General features: G+C 35.4%; 1 protein-coding gene across 2 annotated transcripts; it reads right to left on the bottom strand.

The window, feature by feature from the left end:
* Nucleotides 1-3,883: 3,883 nt before the first annotated feature.
* Nucleotides 3,884-21,590, bottom strand: LOC132177317 (ion channel POLLUX-like protein, putative (DUF1012)). Of its 2 annotated transcripts, none has more exons than XM_059589585.2 (25): nt 21,258-21,590; nt 20,204-20,280; nt 18,793-18,911; nt 16,334-16,620; nt 14,844-14,915; nt 14,641-14,716; nt 14,419-14,517; nt 14,180-14,334; nt 13,982-14,086; nt 13,108-13,194; nt 11,781-11,865; nt 11,541-11,688; nt 10,945-11,021; nt 10,768-10,848; nt 7,550-7,744; nt 7,351-7,464; nt 6,082-6,174; nt 5,822-5,948; nt 5,683-5,759; nt 5,482-5,529; nt 5,319-5,388; nt 5,156-5,229; nt 4,377-4,487; nt 4,204-4,308; nt 3,884-4,092 (listed from the first exon to the last, which is right to left on the bottom strand). In XM_059589585.2, the coding sequence occupies exons 1-24, from the start codon at nt 21,341-21,343 to the stop codon at nt 4,207-4,209; spliced, it is 2,565 nt and encodes an 854-aa protein (XP_059445568.2). In that variant the 5' UTR covers nt 21,344-21,590; the 3' UTR covers nt 3,884-4,092; nt 4,204-4,206. The 2 variants fall into 2 exon arrangements, with proteins under 2 accessions (XP_059445568.2, XP_059445567.2); XM_059589584.2 differs by having other exon boundaries at nt 4,211-4,308.
* Between the last annotated feature and the right edge of the window lie 304 nt (nt 21,591-21,894).

Below are 21,894 nucleotides of genomic sequence, written 5' to 3'. Positions count from 1 at the left end.
TCTCTCCCCTTTGTTTTCTCATTTTAACTTTGAATACACGCAACACGCAATAAAAGGTGAGTCTTGTTCGAACGCAATTTTACCACATTTGAACGCGATGCATCAATCCGCATTAAACGTAACACCCCGGTTCAACATAGAGTGTGGTTTATGAAGATACTCAATAGTGCTAAGTTTATAATGCTTACTTACTAAGTGAAATTATGCTTTATAAGGGATTATAAGAAAACTTCAAATTGATTAAACCTTTTGAGATGATAGAACATATGTAGTCAGCACTTTTCTTTAAGTTATTACAAATAATTTCAGAGACACCTACTAATGCCATGTGGTACTATCAGCACTGCATAACGTAGCTCTGACAAGAACGTCAAGAGTTTAAGGGGTAGTTTATAACATCATGGTTGCAACATAGAGTATGTGGTTTATAAAGACACTATAAGTCTCACACTACTTACTTACTAGGTGAAACTTAGCTTTTATAAGTGATTATCGGGAAGCTTCAAATTGACTAGTCCTTTTGGGGTGATAGTGCAGATGTGACTAACACATTTTGTTAGGTTTTTAGGTTGGCTAATTTGGTGTCCAAAAGTGTCATCTATTCTTGTTTGAAGCTCCGTTTGCAAAAGTGTATGTTGGCGTCCGAACGGCTTGCATCACATAGTGAAATCCGAGAGCTCCGTTCGCTAGACTGTCAAGATGTGATGTGATCCATAGTAAAACTAGAGAGCTTCGTTCACATAGTCGTCCGAACGGTAGTTGCACCTAGTGAATCCAGAGAGCTTTGTTCATAAGCCGTTCACTAAGTGTTCGGATGAGAGGTGTCAGAAAAAGAAGTTTAACTTAGCCACATTTGAACAGGTATCAATTCCACCTGAATGGAAGCATGCAGTTGCTGCATCAAGGTTTTCCAACTTCAGCTTGGACTTCTATAAAACCATATGATTGTCAGCTGTTCGAACGCTACTGCGGATTTTCCATAATAAGATTTTCTGTTTTGGCAAGGAAACCTAATTCTTAGTGCCTATATAGATTACTCTATGGAGCATGATTTTTCTAAGCAATTGAGAGGCAAAATTTTATATTATGCTAAGAGAAGTTTATTAGTATTCAGAGCTTCGAAGCTATTTTCTCTTTGAGTGCTGCTGTGTTTGAGAAGCAAATTTGTTTATCAAGGATAAGAAGTCTATCGGAGGATTCGATAAATGAAAATCACTTTAAGAAGATTGTCGAACTAGGAGACTAGGATTTGTAAAGGGTTGTAAGTATCATTGTGTTTGTAATCTGAATTTTCTTTTAATGATTTCCTAGGTTTGACTACTCCGAAGAGGTTTTACATTTTGAGAGATTTTTAAAAGGTTTCATCTTCGTCACCAAAATATCTGTGTCTATGTGATTTATTGCTTTACATGTTTTTTTTTTTTTTTTGAAATGGCTTTACATGTTTTATTGATTGATTGATTGTTGCATGCTTCTTATTTTTAATTCTTCATTAATTTTTATTAAACACCTATTCACCCCAATCTAGGTGTATTTTGGAATCTAGTTTATATTCACACTTTTCTTTTGGTTGTTACATTAAATGCGTGTCAAATCCCACCTAACTCACAGGTGTGAAAGATATGGATCGTTGATCTTTACCTACCACTCTCGCACACGATGATACGTGAAGATGTCATCTTGTTTGAACAATACACTTAGCACGTTTGAATGCGATTGAATCACGTTCACATGCAACCGCATGACCAGAGTTTATTAAAAAATTTAATCAAAAGCTTTTATCCCTTTTTGGTCATTAATTTGCCTATTAACCTCGCGAGAATATCTTAATTTTATGACACAATACCAATTAGCAATTTGTATAACAATTAAGCCAAATTCCACAATTATCAATACCAAAATCCAAGCAAGCATAGAACAAATCCGCACAAAGATATTGGTAATGAAGTGAAAAACTTTGGAATAACTCTTTAAAAGAAAAACCATTATAGTGGCAAGCCAACCCCAAAGCAATTCCACTATAGAGGACTTACGTTAAAACCATACTATTTACAAAACATCTATAATCTAGACACATGCTTGCAGCGCCAACAAACAACCTATTTGCCTTCTACTGCATTGACTCGCTAACCTTTGGTCTTCTTCTACAGGAATAGCCTTAATGAACAAATTTGTCCCCTACAACCCTAAACTCTAGTGGCTAAAGGTTTTTGTATGGTTAATTGAAAGAAACAGAACAATAAAAAGGGTTTCAATTTATGCTCTTAAGTGTTTAGGATCTCTCTCCAACGTATTATGAAAACGTTGTCTCATTCTTTTTGAAAACCGTGCCTTAATAAGCGTATATATAAGTAGGATAAAACCCAGGTTTAATAATATAAGTAGACTAAATAAAAAAAGTCTGTCGCAAGTTCAATCGATCGAGCTGTAATCAAACCTCTTGGGATTTTTTTATATTTGCACTAGTTCGATTGATCGAACTGCAATTGAAGTTTTTGTACCATATTTTTAAACCTCAATTGATAACCCTTTTTAACCTAGTAAACATTGGAATTGATTTTTTTTTTTGGTGAAATACAAAATCATAGCACTTTGAATTAAATTTCCAATACCACTAAACTTGCTTCACCTGATCTTGGAATTAAAAGATATGACCATTTTACTCCGACCGGTCTTTGCTAGATTACATTACCAAACTTGAATTTTTCATGTGTTTGGCCGACTTCTACACCGACTGAAGTCAAAACTAAACATTACAACCCGGATACCATGCTTTGACACTAAATTTGCCAACACATTAAAAACCTAACAAAAATAATAAAATATAACCAAACAAAAGAATAAGTACTCAAAATAAATAGCTAATCTTTCTTACCATGGTTTCATTGATACGCAGGCATGCAATCTAATCTCTCTTGCTTTTACATTTGATTTTAGTTGGCAATATTTGTGATACAGTTCGTAAGAGTCGTTGCTCAAGTTAATTTTCCTATCAAAAAGTGAATTTTTGGGATGGCTCCCTAAAGTGCAGATTCTTTTATTTATTGGAAAACACATACCCATTTCATGCCATTAGTTGACTGATTTTATAGAAAATAATGGCTACAAAAACTAACATTATCAACTCATTACATTGATTTTATGTTTAGTTTTGTAAGATCAAAACATATCATGATTATTAGAATGCATGTTTGAGCATATAAAGTCTCGCATCAAATAATAATGATAAAAAATTGAGAAATTGTTATACATGGTTGGTTCATGACCTTGATTTGATTTGTATGAACCTCTAGAAGACCAAATATTTGGGAGAAAACAAAATCATCAGAATTGTGTTTTTCAAGCAGTGTGACTAAACCAGACTATCATACCACTGACACTAGTTTCCAAGTTATGCAGAAACCATAGCTTGAAGTAGAGTGCATGTTGCACTTGGCAATGTTATAATGTGATCCAACCATGGGCTGTAAGAAGGAAATTGGGACACTCCTTGATTCCTTCTGTTAGGGGGAAGTCAGTTTAGGCCAAGGGAAGGGATATGGCAAAGAAAATGCTACACGTGCTATTATATATGATTAAAAACAATTGCCTCTCAAATAGTGGATGAGTAATGCTATTTAGTAGACTATTATACGACTGTCATACAATTTAATGATGTAGCAACAAAAATCAGCTATTTGATCAATACTTGTAAAAAGAAAAAACAAGGGTTAATTTTCTGCCACGTCATTCTAGTTATATGGGAATTGTATAGTAGTCTACTGAATAACAACATTACTCATATTGGTTCATGCATCCTGAATTCTAATGTACCATCTTCCCTTCCCTTCCCCCTCTTATTCTTTTTCCCTTTCATTGTACCTAAAACTCAATCCTGTTTAAAGGATATACAACCTTTCAAATTCATCAATTTTGAGAGTGCACCACCTCAAATAATGAACCTATGTAAAACAATTATTTGAATGGGAAATCTTTTAGAAGACTGGAAAATGAGTAATCAGCTAAAATTCACAATAAAAATGGTAAAAATTTAGAGAACACTACTTCACAGTCAAAACTTCCTTTGCTTTGAATCTTTTGCTGTTTGATCTGCTGAGAAGAAAATTCACGTGATAGTTTCAGCTCAAATTCATACAAGATGGTGACATTGATGCCCCTGCAACAATGGAAAAATAAATAGGGAACATGTAGACTGAACTGTACATCTTACACAATGATCGGTTGTTCTCCCTCAAGCTCAGATATAACTATTAATGAGTCTGTCAATTCAAGGGAGAGGGGTTCCGACTTGGGAATTGGGTTAATTACCTGCAATAACATAAGGTTGAATATGATTCCTAAACACTTTTTATTCAAAACCAAATTAAGATTTGTACCTTCTTGTTGTTTTTCACGTAACCTATGGCAACTTCTCGCCGTAAATACGCTCTTTCAGTGAGCTCAGAGAATGAGGGGTTCTCGCCTTCTTTCATGTAGAGGCCAATATCCTATCAGGAAAAAAGAGAGGCAAGTAAAATATGCCGCTACTATGGATAAATGCATCGGTTGTCACATAGATTGTTATCATGGAAGATCTCTGGTTATAGCAGAATATTAACACCATCATCTTGCTTTTAACTAACAGCTGCATTTTGTTCCAATCTCTTGGATAAAGATAGCAATGCACAATGGTTGACACCATCACTGGTCATAGACTAGAGATTTCCCAATATGTTTAAGGAGCAAATAGTAGAGATGAAAACCATTTGATCTATTTGTGAGCATCTCTAAACTTAAGTGAGATGATTTAGAACTTTAGTAGTCCCGTATCTAGTTGAAGTTACCTTTTGTCCACTCACCTATCATGAACGCAATATGACAGATCAGACCCGGAGAAGTTATCCCATCAATTCAATGATACAACAAACAATTTAATAATCACCAAAGCCCACATATTATGTCAAATAACATCAGCAGTCTGCCGAGTGAAGTGACGTGACAATCTTTTTTCACCCTTTTATTCTACAATCTAATTCTATACTGTAACCAAGGCAGCACCCTCTACTGGTAAATGCACCAAAGATCTTCTAATCCTTAATCACCTCATTATCCTTGATTCAGAAAAATCAATGTACTACAGCAAGACAAAAAAAAAAAAAAAAAAAAACACAATTACCTTCATATATATTTCATCACCCTCTGCATTCAGGATGTCTTTCCACACCTCATTCAGCTCATTATTCTCCGCCACTGCTATGCAGGAACATATAATTACTATCTAATATAAAAGTAGAACTTTATAAAAAATGTGACAGCAGGTAGAGTAGAAGGTTCAAGACCTTGAGCCGTAACAAGGCTCATTATTTCCTCTGCTGCAATGTAAGTCAAGGATGGCTTGATTTTGGTAATCTGTAGGACCCACAAGAGTTCAGTACATATAAATACCATAAAAGCTTACAAAGTTTCACACAAGAAAAACTGTATCTGCAGAAGAAGTATTACTTGTTTGCCCAATTTCGAGTCAACAATCTCTGCGACCAGATTTTGTACCTGCAATACAATCATTCATCATCTTACTTCTCTTGTCTCACAAAAATTCATGGTTACTACTACTCTCATACTAATAAATCCCAGAAATTAATATTTGGAAATAAGAAATTGGGATCAATAAGATAAAAGTTAATGCAAGTAATCTATTTTCACCTTCACTCCAAGCTTGTTGCAGATACTTTCAGCAAGGAGAAGAGAATATGCGGAATGTTTGTCTACCCTGGTCGGATCTGAAGACAGAATAGTTAATGAAAGGCAATCTTCAGCGAACTAAAATATCATGCATCATTACCTCCAAGTAGCCACTCTCTATCAGATATGACAACAATTGACACGGGAAAATCTTTGCCATTGTTGACTGAATTTTGAATGTTTACTATGGTTTCCTTCAAGGTATCATAGTTCATGGGGTTTCCAACCTGCAGCAGAAAAAAAAACAAGGATTAGAAAGAAATAAGGAAAAGGGGAAAAAAAAAAAAAAAAAAAAAAAAAAAACCAAAGAAATTGGGAGACAATGGTTCAACCCTATGGGTTGACTTAATGAGACGGTACCCTATGAGAAACCCGGACGTTTTTTAGTTTGCCTTGACTAGCATTCTTTCTTGCCCTGTCCCTGTCATCTAATGATGTATCTGACAATATCTCCTGCATACATATATAGGTACAGATAATGAGCTATGAGCCATAGATCAATTCATGTATGATCTAGAACCTGAATGCATATGACTTCTTAAAACCATGTTCCATCAAGCCTCAATAATTAACAATGATGTTAATTCTTTTGTGGTTCCCAAAGTAATATCCCTATTGTTTGTCAAACATATATTTTCTGAAGATAGCAATGATTTAGTGGCAAAGTGCATCTTAGAGAGTTCTTTTTAACTGATTGACAGCAAAAAAAGTAGGTCACCAATCTGGCCATCCTCAGTAAGTGATGCATATTGGCTGTCAAGTTTCTGGTGGGAAAATTCAAGGATTGAATATTTTCAGTGAAGCACTATAGTATCTTTGATATGGACTAGAGGGATGTGTATTAATGATACCTCCAACCCGATTTATATTCTTTTGATGGGAAATTACAAGATTATTAATAAAAGATAAAAAGATAGTAATTTTCCTAAAACTATTGTTCAGTTCTTAAAAAAAGATAAGGGTATATAGGAAATTGAGGAAGACAAACTTTCCAATTTTAGAAATAGACATGTATATTGGGACATCTGAAATTAGAAAACAAAACATTTAAATTGAGACAGAGAGCTTTACAGAAGGACCTGCAATAGTTAAAAGTTGGTGTATATATATATATATATATATATATATATATATATTCTTCATCGTATCATATAGATCGATCAAACAATGAGAGACCACAACTCAATTGAACTATCAAGAATATAACCCAAATCACTAACCACCAAATTTTTACAGAAATTATCCTGTGATACACCACTATGATAACAAATACCTCTCCGCAGTGCATGTTAGAGTGTGCTTGGGATTGTATTTGAAAAATAGAGCTTTTTAAATTAAAAAAAGTTTTTTGCTTTTAAGCTTTTGCCAATACTGCGTTTTGGCCATTTTTAGAGTAAAAAAGTCAAAATAGTATTTTTGGAATTTTTTACCAAACATATCAGTTTTTGTTTTGCACAACTTTTTAGGTACTAAAAGTATTTTTTAAGTTCTCTAACGCAATCCCAAACATGCCCTTAGTAGCTTAATTTTTACTTCCTCAAACTCCAAGACCAGTGTCTAATAAATGTACAAGTTCATAGCAAATAGTAAACATGGAGTGACAGTTCCAAATGGAATATACGAGGATACCACAACACTGCCAGGTCCAAGATAATTATCATATTCTTCTATCATCTGTATAACATCTGGGCGCCACCCAAGCAAAAGTATGTATTCTCTTGGTCCAAGACTCCAGTCTGATGCCTGCATTCATGCATAAAACATTACCCATACGGACATCAAAGTGACATCCAAATCTCTTCAAAGCATCTGTGTAGGGAATACTTACTTTGGAACCTGATTTGTTGGGACGTTTCACAACATTTTCCAGTCTTCTTTTTTTCACTTCAGACGCATGATTTGCATACTCACCATTATTTTCTAGAACCACTTGATTTTCAAAAGAACTACTTCCTTGTTTGACATCATTTACATATGTAACCAGCAGTTTCCTCGTCTCATTAACAGGTGAAATAAACAAAATCTAAAACAGCAAAGTAAAATAAGTTTTAGAGTATAGAAAATAAGATCCAGGGATGGAATGTCAGGAACTCAGTCATCAAAAATAAACATTAAACAATTTCTTGGCAAACTTATCTTTCCTTGTAACAAGAAAAAGTATTTAAATTTGAATTAGACAATCAATCATGAACAGTTCAGAAACACAACAGCGTAATGACTAAAATTTGATGCAGACTATAGTCTCATCATCGTCATAGCATTTTTTTAAAACAAATTAGCAGACATGCAAGCGTAACACTGTTCACTGTACAGCTCATCCACCAGGGGCAAATGGCAACACATTATGCATCAAAGTTTTCCCTTGAAAGGAAGAGACAGAACCTAAGTTGAAACCTTCCTAAAGTCTAGGGGTACAATAATTCAACTCATTCACTTAACCATGTAATATACAGACTATTTAACCATGTGACATTAAATAAACAAATATCCTCCTTCCACTAACTGATCCTTTCCAAGCAGATCAAGCACTGGCTTCCAAAGAGAGCCATTTTTCTAGTACTTGACAGCCAAACTGGATATTCTTCAACTAAAAGCCATTATTCCTCTTTTAAATAGCCATTCATAGAGAAGTCTCAGCACTAGACAAAGTTCTATCCATCAAACAGATTTCTCACTAAAGTATTAACCATCCGGTTGTCAACTATGAAATGACAGAAAATACTGCATTGAAACAAGAATCAATTCAGTCATTTAAAAGGAGTGAGGGCCTGCACACACGTGGCCATTCTTAGTCAAGCCTAGCACCAGTCATGAAACATCTTAATATACAACAAAATTGAATGCTATAATGGTTGCCTTCACAGATCTAGATCATTCAAATGGACTACAAGTAGTGCTCAGTAAGGGGATATATTAGGACTTTGTGGGCTGGCATGTCTGTCTGTGTCAAAAAAGTATGACCACACTTCGGAATTGTTAAACCATAAGTACAAAAATGCAAAACATTCTATAGTTTTTACCCAACCTTGGTCAAAGCATATAAATAGAACCATATGGTTCCTATCAGTCTACAGGAGCAAAGGTGTCTTGGCAATCAATTTGTGTTCCTAAAAAAGAAGGTGATTTGGGTTTAGAGAGAATAGAGGATTGGAGTAAAGCAGCCATTTTGAAGCACATATGGAATATTTTTGATCAGGCAGGTTCGTTGTGGGTTGCTTGGGTTAAAGAAAATATTTTGAAGGGAAGATCATTCTATACTATTACTGAATCTTCAAATAGTTCTTGGGGTTGGAATAAAATTTTGAAGCTCAAGAAGATTGCAAGATCTTTTTTGCATTATGCAGTAGGGAATGGGAAAAACAATTCTCTTTGGCATGATTGGCGGCATCCCCTAGGAGTACTCTTTAGTGTTTTGGTTGATAAACAATGGATTTGGAGGCCTGCAATATCAGAAGATTTAGTGTCAATACATTTCTTCCCCTCTATCCAGATTGGTGATTTTGACAAACCTTCTTAGATGCCCTCTTAATAAGGTAAGTTTAATACATCTGAAACTTTTTTTTTTTTTTTTGATAAGTGAATTATATTAGAAACAGCATAAGGCTCCCCTGTGAACACACGCAGTATATAAGAAGAGCGCAACTAAACACCGACCCAACCCAAACAAAAACACCATAGAACACCAAAACCCTAGACCCCTAAGACTCGAAACCCAAAGTCTTATCCTCCCGATAATGCTCCTCCTCAATGGTAGAAAGGTAGGCCACAATCTTTTCCTCTTGCCCCTTGGTCCCGAACCCCACCTTAGAGCAAAGCAAAGACCATTCCAAAGGAGAGAAGGGAGAAAGCTACCCGAATCTTCATCCATCCCTTCCCCGAGAACAGTGCTGTCCAGCACCGAAGAAGAATGTGACAGACCACCGTGAGCTGCCAGAGAAGACAGGGACAAAATCGACTTGAGGAAACCCCGCCTGAGAAAACAAACACCAGCGCAAACCTCTCCCGCAAGAAGACCCACGTCCAACTTCGACTCCCTCTTATCCTTGTTTTTGCACTTATATAAAATCAAGGGCTTAGGCACCTTCTGGGTGCAGTCTGCCAAATTAGATTCAAATTACCTTGGAAAACTGTTTGGTTCTCATGTGCAATCCCAAAACATGCTTTTATACTTTGGTTGATAATCAAAAATAGACTTGATACCTGAGATAGGATTCTGAAATGAGGATATACAGGGGACTCTAAATGTGTGTTCTGCAGGAACTGTATTGAGAGTACTCAGAGTAGAGATCACCTCTTCTTTGAATGTGGATTTACTAAAAGATTGTGGAGGGAAGTAATGAGAAAATGTATAAGGGGTGCTCCTGTAACGGATTGGGAAAGAATTATGGATTTGCGATGGAAGCTAAAAGGAAAAAAGGTTAAGGGCAGAATATGCAAGCTGCTACTAGGGGCAAGTGTATACTATATTTGGTTGCAAAAGAACTGCATAATTTTTGAGGGCAAGTAAAGTCTGAAGAAAGCATAATGAAGGCCATTTTATGGGATTAAAAAATAGAGTGTTTTCGAAGAAGGGTTTTAAGAAATCTTTGTTGAATCTCTTTGTTTTGTGTGGGAATTCCCCTTTCTGTTTTGAGCAAGTGAGTTGTGTGCTGTAAATTTTTGAATGAGTGGTTAGTAGTGAGTTAGAAATTCTAAGAGTGACAAGTTGTTTGCTATTTACTGAACTTCATTGGTTAAATGGAATGACTTATTCATCCAAAAAAAACATATAAATAGAACCACTTAAACTATAAGTACACTTAGGAATGCATACTCTAACCTCCTAAATGAATACTTTGGGAAATTAGTGAAATGAGGAGTTTCGACGCTTTTATTTTTTATTTTTTAATCCAACCTTGGTCTAAACATATAAATAGAACCACTCAACGAGTCAAACATCTGAAAGAGGAAGATCTGTCACGGGAAATCTCCAAACCATGATGCTAATTTTATTTACAACAAAGAGGAACATAATACTAAGTTTAGAAATCCATAGTATCCACCTACTTTATCAGTTTGCTGCAGAACTTCATCATCATTTGGGTGGAAATATATCTTTCCACTCCGATAAAGACCACAAACAACTGCCTGAAACAAAATCCATTTAGAGAAAGAGTCAAAACAAGCAGACTTATATAAGCTCTTTACAGGCAAAAAAAATTTACAATTGGAAGCTAGTATTACCTCTTGAAACCCACGCCTTATCTGCCTATAGTTTGTTCCAGCTAGATCAGGAAAGCTGCAAAGATTAAATACATTTTCTGCAATGAGTAGACATAATACTAATTAGTGTTTGAGTACAAACTACAACATTTGTAGATGGAAGAGTAATCACATTTGAAAAACAATGATCGCTCTTGACAGCTGCATCATAAATACTATATGATATAGGCGCAACTTCGTTTGGGTTCAATCAAGATGGAACTCATGTAACCACCCAGAGCTGAAACGGGAGATGCCATCCCAAATAAATTGAGTACGAGCATTTCACCTAATAATAAGTCTAAAAAAATTCTGATGGAGAACATTATAAGTAGAGCATTCAATGATAGACTATTGAATAGATAGGCCACCAATTTTTTTGTTAGAAACTTCTATTTTGCTCTCTCTCTCTAATAAGTCTAAAAAATTCTGATGGAGAACATTATAAGTAGAGCATTCAATGATAGAGTATTGAATAGATAGGCCACCAATTTTTTTGTCAGAAACTTCTATTTTGCTCTCTCTCTCTCCTGGAGACATGCTGAGTATTATAAATCCTTAGAGAATTTGTACTGTACTTCGATAATTAAGCAAGTGCCTGTAGATCTTTATGAGCCCCTTCTGTCGAGAGCACTGAACAAATAACTTGGATGCAACATTTTCTACAGGCTCTACTTTCAATCCTGTTATTGATCTTAAGAGCTCACATGTACTGGGACTTGACACCTGCATTCATTAAAGAGGATATATTCAACCCAGAAAAACACAGTAAATCTTAAAATATAGTCTCAATTAGAGGCTACCAATAATTAATCTACCTCAACAATAGTGGGGACAAACTCCATCTTCTGAATTGGTTGAAGGGCCAGTACAGATAGAAATGCATCAGTATCAACGTCATACCTAATCAATTGAGGCTCTGAAGTCATTAAAATTCAATAGTGAAATTTTAAGAAACTTCAATAAAGTAAAAATGTTGCTATGCACGAAATAATCCAAACAGCTACAGATACAGATGAGTTGGGGGGGGGGGGGGGGGGGGGCGCATACTCAGTGCTTCCAATTGTGTCTTAAATCAGATGCGATCATGCCAATTCTTAACCACAACCAACATCCTTTACGGCCTCCCCCCTCTAATTTTGAGACCCTTCAATCAGAGCTAAATAATTTGCTGCTAATCATTGACAAGCCAGCCTTCTTAACCAATTTATCTCGTCCTACTAGTTTATTAAAACCAACTCATCATTCACCAATGAATTCAGATTTAGTCCTATCATTACTATCCTAATAGATCAACTTAACCTAATCTTTTGAGAAGGAATGAGATAGTGAAATAGTTAGGACAAATCAACCAGATACATGGAAATAAATGACAGCATAATCAAGCAGTTAAAAAAAAGAGGAGTGCTAAAAATGACACAGGGCGAGACAATGGAAATAATTTAAATAATCCACTTTGCCAAAAGATATGGTTCTCATGTTGTAATGAGATCCAAATAGCATAACTTGTAGAATTTAAGATACAAATTAACTTAAGGTGTATTAATTAGAAAATTTTTACAGGCGCTATATAAATTCAATCTGAGATTTTCAAGAAAATAATCAGTGTCAATAATCTTAACAAGATTATACATTCTTTGCAAGTGATCTTAGTTGCTTAATTAATGAACCAGAGTTATATGTCGAGATGTCTAAAATACTAAAAACAAAGCTTCAATATAACACCAAGGAGTGTCCATTAATAATTATATCTGCTTTCAAAAACAACATAAAAATGCAACGTCACAAAGTAAAATCCAATCCATATTGAGACTGAAAACCACCATTATATGTCTTTGCCTAAACCAATCCAAAACAAATTTGCTCTCATGATGATCTTCATTATCAAGGTAGTATACTTCATGTTACATGTAAGTTGATGTTATTATTCTTTCATTCAAATATGGATAATGATTTAACAAGCTAATGCTTAGAATTTAGCATTCCCCAAAACTCTTATCAATATAAAATATACTCCATTAATGGAAAAGCAAGTTTGGCGTATCCTTGGACAGTCAATTGATACAGAAGGCAAGCAGCTTTTAATCAAACTTCAGATTAAATGTCAAAAGCCCAATCAGCTCTTTTAAGTTATCAGGTTCTTACCTATCTCCCTTTGTCGGCAGTATAATTATTGTACGAGCTTTATTGGCTGCAGCTCTTTCAAACGATTTTGTTAAGCTAAGGCTGCAACTGTGAAAGTGGAACCTCAAAAGGTAAGAGATTGGAAGCAATTCAATTTTGGAAAATTATATAACTAATCCATTTACATTTCATATCATCAAATTATTTAAAATCTTAAAACCTGAAACCAGCCTGATAAGTGATGATATCTATGATTGATAAAGTCCTTACTCCCAAAGGAAACTAGCTAGAGAAACAGAAAGGATTTGACAAAAGTCATTAAGAAGTCAAGCCTTTACTAATAAAGAACCACTTGGTTCACCTTGTCAGCCAAAATCTATAAATTACTTGATACATATTATGTACAGGTAGCATCCAATCTGAAGAGTGGGCACCATACATGTTTTACAAATAAAGCAATATCAAATGTCTGCAAATGTTTTATTCAATTTAAAGTCACCAGATCAGCAAAAGCAACATTGGAAAAGCAATATATCCATCATGGTTAATTAAATGGTTATTTCAAATTTGTGAGAGAATTTGGCTACACAAGTAACAGGGATTTCCTTTTTGATTATATCGTACTTATTACTTTAGGATATATCTCAATGGAATGTGGAAAAACAACAGTAAAATAATAATACAAAGAAAAAACAAGAACGTTATAGTAATAAACTGTCTTTTCCTAGAATAGGCCAAAAAAAATTTAAAAAAAAAATAAAAAAAAATCAAGGGATTCCTAACTGAGAAAGTAACAATTGAGGAAACTCTACGCACATTCCCAGTGAAGAAAAAAGTGGGCGCTTTCTTCAAGTTACTGGCATGATTAGAAGACAGGAAATTACTCAGTAATTACCTCTTTGTAAGGACATCAATATGATTAAGATCCTTGGCAATATTGTCAACTAGTTTCTCCATCTGTTTCCTTGGAAGATCAGACATAAGAAGAATTCTCTGCCTCCTGTAATTACATACAAAAGAGGTAAACAGGAGATGGAAATTTAATCATAAGATACCGATATAGAACCGAACTGGCAGCATAAGACCAAATTACCTGGCTGTAGCAGTACCTAAGCGGACAGCAAATTCATGATACTTATTTAGCTGCTTTAGTATGAAATTCAGATGACTGTTCACTCCACATATAATGATATGATCAGACTCCATCACTTGTAGCTGCGCCCCTTCTCTGAGCCTTTGCATATTGCTCTGTTGAAAAAAGTCAGAAGGATGCCAGGTACGTATAACTGTATAAGCAAGCTTCAGTAAATGAATCTAGTTTCAATAGCTTACTCTAAACTGTTCTGTCATTGTGCTCAACAGGCGAGAGTAAACCAATATGCCCCATATCGCAAGACTAAAGCCAATAACACGTTCAATGCGTGATCTTTGCTGTAACACATAAAGATACTTTTTTAGTAACAGTGCGTACAATGCTATGATGAGATAGGCAATACAGAAGCAGTGGCAAATTATCAAGTTAACCAAATAATCAAATTCACAAGACTATCACACTTTCAAATGAGTAGATGACGAACACAGACATGCCCAAGCCTCCCAGCAGCAGTCCTCCAGAGATTGCGAGTTACCCCTATTTTATTCAACATTGGACATATCTTAGTTAGCAAACAAGAATGAGATGACCGCCTACCAAATGAAAAGTCCAACCACTAAGGATACATCAAAATTTCTTCCAAAATTGGTAGATTGTAGGTTACCTGAATTTGAAGAACAGGAAACCACCAATGACAACGAATGAGAAGCAAGCTACGAGGAGCACTACAAAGATCCTATGAAACATCAATAGTACAATCCAGCACATCAATTAGGACATAAAGACAGTTGTGAATTGGTGAAGACATTCATCGAGTGTATAGCAGACATATAAACACCATATTGGCAATATCTATGTAACTATAACCAGTGGCAAGCATATATTAACAAAATTAATCTGATCACAGAAATTTAGACTCTAGGAGAGGCATTACAGATATCAAATCAGGGTGAACTCTCTTCGATTCATGGAGTTTTTTCAACAAAATTCTTTACTGTCCACATGAAGAAGGTGCATTATTTGCCCATAGAGCTAGTTTCATAATTATAGTAACAGTAAACTTCTGGTTTTTGACATTCTTTACACTACCCCAAGACATTTAGTTTCACCTTTTAAACCTACGCAATGATCATAACCCCAACATTGCCATTCTCCTAAAGCTGCCAAGTTTTCCACAATTTTCCAAATACAGATGAATGCATAGAATTTTTTTGGTCAGTATGCACAATGGAATTGAGTATAACTTAATAAAATAAATAAGGATCAATATAGCATTGATTGCAAGGAAGAGAATGATCTTAACCCTGGGGGAGCAAAGGTTGTGTGGGGTGCCAAAAGGCAGTGAATGAGATCTCGAACACAGGGCCTCCTACATCTAAATCAGTTTTTTGGCGGTAGATGATATAGATGTACAAAAAGCTTCTGCTTTTGATGAATTGGAAACATCTTTTTGCCATTTCTATTTACCTTGTTCATATCTTTGTTTCATGTGTTTTGTAGAGCTATTTACACGATCGCAGGCATTTTCAGAACACCTCTAACAAAGGGACAAATAGTAAATTTTGAAATAACTTATTGTAAACCTCTTTCAGATATGAATCTATCTGATTCAGAGGGGAAGAACTTGCAGCAATATCTAAAGAGTAATTGCATTTGCTTCGGTAAATGTGCTCTTCGGGCACTTGAACTTGCGTGGATCACATCTAAACAAATAGAAGCAAAGCGGCGAGCAATGACACAAAATGTATGCCATGGTGGAAAGGGGTTGAGGTGGCAGACGTGGCTCATTTGGGGTTTTGAGAGCCCCTATGCCAGTGTTTGGTGGCCGTTTGCAAGCTCTCTTTTTGAGGACAAATGACGCACGGCATGACAGGTTACCTTCTTGAAGCTAATAATTCATTTGAAGTGCATTCCATACTATATAATACCATAAAGAAAACATGTCTAAAGTGTATGATTTAAGCCAAAGCCACATTGTTTTGATTGAGATAACACTACACTAAATCTTATTGTCTGGTATGACAAAGTAAAGTGAATAATATTGTTAAAAAAAAAAAACTGCCATGAACTCATCTCAACAACTCAAAAATTTACTCATGGAACAGTTGATAAAGAAATTCACTGGCTCAAGAACAATGAATATCCTTCACTTACGTGGCAACATTTTTCTCAAATTGGACGTCAAGCAAGTACAATAACCGTGCAAAGCTCCATCTAATATCTTTAATTAAAGGCAAGGACACATCCAAGTGAAGAGGCCTGGGTTTATTCAGGGAATTAGATGCACAAGCAAAAGGCAAGCTTGCTGCCCCAAAAGTCTGAACCACAGAGGGAAGTATTTGTTGGACCATCTCTATCAATGAATTAGCAAAATTTAGCTGTGCCATTCTCAGTATGAAATAGAATGACATCGACCCCATCATGATCTTAGTTCGATAATCCTGCACAGAGCATTGCATGAAGATATTTACCACATTTTTAACACCAGCAGCACATCATGGATCAAACATATAAGTTGAACCTCATTGGTTTTCCCTCGCCCAAGAGAATTATTCCAGAATGAGTTCAAACAAGTTGTCATAGTAAAACTCATTGTTAACAGAGAACAAGCAAGTAAATCAAGTGTCTAGATGATTTCTTGGCCAATATATAAAGAATCTGAGGAGTTATTCCAAGGGTCATAAAACTAGCAGCAATCTTCCACTCATCCAAAAGAGCAGTCAAACAAAATAGGTGGCCAACACAGTGTAACATACCAGTCAATAGATTAGAAAGTTAGGGAGTTCAGATCATCATAAGCTTAAAAATAAAATAATTAATGAATCATGGAATTTGATATGCATTTTCTTGCAAAGATTAGGGGTCTGGCATGCATGGCTCAAACTTGAATTATTTCAAGATTTTTTTGCCTTTCACTCTCTTCAACCTTACGAACTTCCAATAAGTTCAATCTTCAGAGAAGCAAGTCCAAGATTGTACATAGAATTTTGATTAGTCAATTTCAGTAAGATATCGCATAAAAATTACCAAGACAGAGTTTGAAAAAAGTTGAGCTGATCATTTGACCCAACATTACAGGTACATAACAAGGCCTTGTTAACTTGTTCAAGTTTCATCAGCTCTTCAACACATGGATCAGTTAAAGATTTGGAAGCCAATCAAAGCTTATGAATCTCCTTGAAGTAGCTATATATCTCTTCTCTTATGAGATCTAACACTTCTAGATTGATTATCCATCATTGAAAATCCCAAAATAACGAGGAAACTAATTTCCAGACCAGATATAAGCCAATGTTACTTTTTTTTATTACTCAAAAGAATTATGCCATCTTCTTCATGTTAGCTTTTCTTGACTATATCAGCGTCATCCTCATTTTGCTTTCTTTTTTTTCTTTTCTTTGTTAGAGGAATTTCCTTTCAACATTTCTTGTGTCAGTTTCTTCTTTGAGATAATTACCATCGCCCCTAAACATTGAAATATACAAACATTAGTGTTGTCTCCTCTTACTCTGTATTTAAATTCCACATACAGCAAACTGTTCATGTATAGATTTTGGATACCTATTAAAGAACATATGACTATAGATGCATTGAATATCATCCTTTACTGCTTTCTTCTGCACATGAATGTATGGGTCTTACGATCCTAGTGTCCGACATGAGTTAAGTCTAATCTTAACAATGTATATATAAGCTCTTGGGCACATTTCCCTTGCAAGCCAGTTTTCAAGGGTGAGTTCTACCTTAAGGTTTGTATCATTTGGTATCAGAGCTAACCACCACATCGAGAATAGGATCGGACGCTGTTCGTCGAGTATGGGATCAAATGAGTTGCGGCTTTGTGGTCGAGTCACAAAGGAGGCGACCTATAAGCCGGATTAAAATGTCTTTGTACTATGTATGGGCATAGAATTAAATCATTGAATATTGATAGATGAGTGGAGCTGCCAAAAGAGAAAAGGCAACTATAGAGTCCGTGTCGATAGAGTGGGTCGTCGTGGATGTCGACTGCGGAGCGTGGTGGCATGTTACGATCCTAGTGTCCCACATAGGTTAAGTCTAATCTTAACCATGTGTATATAAGCTTTTGGGCACCCTTCCCTTGCAAGCCGATTTTCAAGGGTGAGTTCTACCTAAGGTTTGTATCACTAGGACACGTTAATACAGGTTAAAGAAGCTTCTTATGCCACCTTTATTTGGCATGAATACCAAGTTATTTTCTTCTTTTCTCTTGCAGATTCCCAACTTTCTTCACCCACTTTGGGTATGTTTGTTAATCTGTTTTAGGGAGTGTTTTGTGTTTTTGATTTGATAAAGTGTTTCAATGAGACCATATAAATAAATAAATATCATCAGATATAAGCAAGAAACTGTGAACAAACAGATATAAATATCATCACAAGAAAGATTGTATTAACATGTGATTTTGACCGAACAAACCAGAAGCACTCTAACTGGCAAGGGAAAAAAATCAAATATCTAAGTCCAGTGAAGTGAAAGATTAGTATGCAACTCAACATTCTGAACATAAAATCACTACCTAAATTCTACATATCCAGAAAAAGAAAACAATAAAAATTATCTGTGCTCCAAATCCTTCATTAAATGCTTACCTGAAAGTCATTATTCGAGTCCATCCTAAAGAACTTGGCATTCAAGTCATCAGAAACATTTATGTGCATGGTGGAGTCTACCCTATCCCCTGTACTTGGAGAACTGGCCCCCCATTTCCCTGTAAAGATATTGTCATAATTATAAAGTGATTAGGCACCAAAAAATAATGTGGTTAAAATCCAGCTATGGACCATTGGAGAATACACAGCATTTTTATGAAATCCCATAAATGAAATAAACTCAAGCATGTCTCACTTCAAATGAATCAGACACATATGATCCTAAGGTTCTCCTCCTAATTGAACTTATGGAATTGGCGGATCATACACCAACTAATCACTCATCCCAAAAGACTTATCGAAGTTCCCAAAAGGGAACATACACCACATGATTAGTCAATCATTGATGTTCATGAGACTTCATGAAGTTAAAAAGAAAGTAAAATAATAGAGTTTATTAGAGTGATCAAGCAACAAAGGCATCCCACCCAGATGATGATGGCAAACAAATAAGGATAACTGATGATATTATAATTCCCTTGCAAGAACGCTTCTAACTGGGAATCTACCTTACGGTTATTAAGGGTCAGAATGTTCCTAGTCAAGACAAGACATTGAAGGGAAAAAAATAACATAAATCAACTTAAAGGTAGTGGTTGGCAACTTGGCATGACACCATTACAGCATTAGATGAATAGTCAAACTGCATGCTACATCAAGTGGTACATCACCAGCCAATCAACATTTGATTGATCTAAGTTACTTTGGAAACCTGTGATAAACAGAGCGAGGACAAACAATTGACAACGGGCAAAATAGGCAACATGAACACATGAAGTTACCCAACAAAAGAACAGCAAATAATCACATCAACAATAACCACAATGCAAGCAATACTCCAAAGGAAGCTCAATGAGAGACTGATGAGTGCAAAAGATCAACATTATAGAATATCTTTTGTAAAGAATTGAGGCATGAAACTGAAGGCAATATCATAGCAAAAATAATACACAAAAATTTAAGATAAAAAGAACTTTTCAAAGATAATCAGAAAGCTTAAACCTGTAGGTACTCCTTAAGAAACAGACAGGAAGTGAATCACTTCCAGCACAAATCTAATTGTCACCATAAAAAAATAAAAAACAAAAAAGCTAATGTGTCCTTGACCAAACAGTTGACAGTTAGTTGAAAACCAGAAAGAAGTACCCCCAATATGGCATGATGACCTGTTTGAAACTATATACAAATGTGGAGAATGGATGGAAAACTAAGATGTGGACGAATATAAGTCAAGAACTTAACAAGAATCGTTTCATGTGTTATAGGAATTGAATGGATTAATTTACCTTTCTATATAGACATGTACAGGGATAAATATATCTTTTTCTTTTTTCAGACAGCTTATACTCACCTCCATTGTGAATTATGGAACTGCATGCATGTATGGCCGAATGTTTAATCCACCAGAAGTGGCCTGGCATTGATATCCTGAAAAGTATCAGGGCAATGTCAGCCTCTTATAGCTCCAGGTCACAATAAAATTTGTGAGAAAAAGCACTTTACATATAACAAAACCTTTTATAAATTTACATGTGAGCAACATTTGTCATCATTCAACAATAACAGGCACCAGAAAATGCATTCAGCAGAACGGTTTCCGTTTATTATGCCATACGGCATATGACAATATTTTCCAATGTAAAACAAGCAAAATTTCAATCTTGATACTAAAAAATAATATTACATACAAAAATTAAATGTAATATTCCAGTATACCTGTTCATCAACTATTATAATACTTGGGAATACACTAACCCTCACTCAACAATTTTCTCCAAGAACAAATGCTTTTCTGAAGAAAAGAATGAGGTAACTAGATGAATGTGAAAATATTACAGAAACAACAGGTGGCAGAAAGCCTGAAGAAACAGCCAAAACAGTGAGAGAGGTTGAGTGGGGTCATCGACCAGAACATTAGGCCACCTTTAACACTGTAAGAAAGATGATCGACAAATTGGCATTCTGAATCTCTCCTTAATTGGAGCCACCTGCACGAATCCCTTTTCACCATTCAGCCCTATCTAAGAAGAGTGATCATATCCTTTCCTACTACTTTGATAATGATATAAGCTCATAACCATAAGTGCTTCCCAGAAAAAGAAAAAACAACAACAACAAAAAAAAAAAAACAATTTCTTTCCTATAACAAATATCCCACCCAAAAGAAAGGAATGTCTTTTGAATCGTTTCATTTCAAAATAATCTGTGATTCAACAAGCGGTCAACCCATCTATATACGATCCTCTGTTCTAACTATAAATGATAATTCGAATACTCCCTTTCCTTAACTTCACAGATACATATATGATGTAAATGCCGTATCTTTCAACTCAAATAATCGATTGAAAGACAAGTCCAGAAAAAATAATGGAAAAAGAAAGAGACTTTGGACATGAAGAATTCACCTCCTGGAAGAAGAAACCCGGTTGAGCCTAGGTACTCGGGAGGGTAAAATCCATGGCTGCAAGCTATGCAGTTGACTTAGAAGCATCTCTCTCTCTCTCTCTCTGTGTGCGTGCGTTCTTGTCTGTAGAGAGAGGATCAGACTATTGGATACAAAGCACAACAGAACATGGCGTACTCCTCGGTAATGTTTATTTTCTTGGTGGGAAAAAAGAAACCAAACAACAAGTATACCAGAAATAATTTGCTAAAAAACGGAAGGAGGGACAGATAAGGAGTAAAAAAACACTGAAGCCGAGTGCACTGAGAAATGGGTTAATGGCCATCCGATATCATCAATCTCGTCAAAGAGTCTGAGCAGTCCCTTTCTAACGTCCACAATAAAATTAAACAGAACCAGTGGACCACTGTCATCACTGCACATTACAGCCTGCTTCACGTTTGAGTATTTTGTTTGCTATATCATGTGTACATTCACCAAGATTTTCTTCAGAAAATTTTTAAGAAATTCAAGGTACACATATTATTATATGAATATATTATACACAGATTGTGGGAATTCCTAAAAAAATTATTAGGATTAATTTTTCTTTTGTTAAGTAAATGAATGAACGTGTTAAATAGTCAATTGTCTCATAA

This window comes from Corylus avellana, chromosome 4 (genome assembly GCF_965113065.1).
Source record: "Corylus avellana chromosome 4, dhCorAvel1.hap1.2, whole genome shotgun sequence".
Lineage (NCBI taxonomy): Eukaryota > Viridiplantae > Streptophyta > Magnoliopsida > Fagales > Betulaceae > Corylus > Corylus avellana.
This window is presented reverse-complemented; position numbering and strand designations above follow the sequence as displayed.

Bases quoted from the DNA above. Each gene is read 5' to 3' on its own strand.
- LOC132177317 (XM_059589584.2), bottom strand. From the start codon at position 21,343: ATGCTTCTAAGTCAACTGCATAGCTTGCAGCCATGGATTTTACCCTCC. The intron at 14,717-14,843 runs GTAACCTACAAT...TGAATAAAATAG, and splicing joins TTCCTGTTCTTCAAATTCAG to GGGTAACTCGCAATCTCTGG. The intron at 11,689-11,780 runs GTAGATTAATTA...TAATGAATGCAG, and splicing joins TTGTCCCCACTATTGTTGAG to GTGTCAAGTCCCAGTACATG.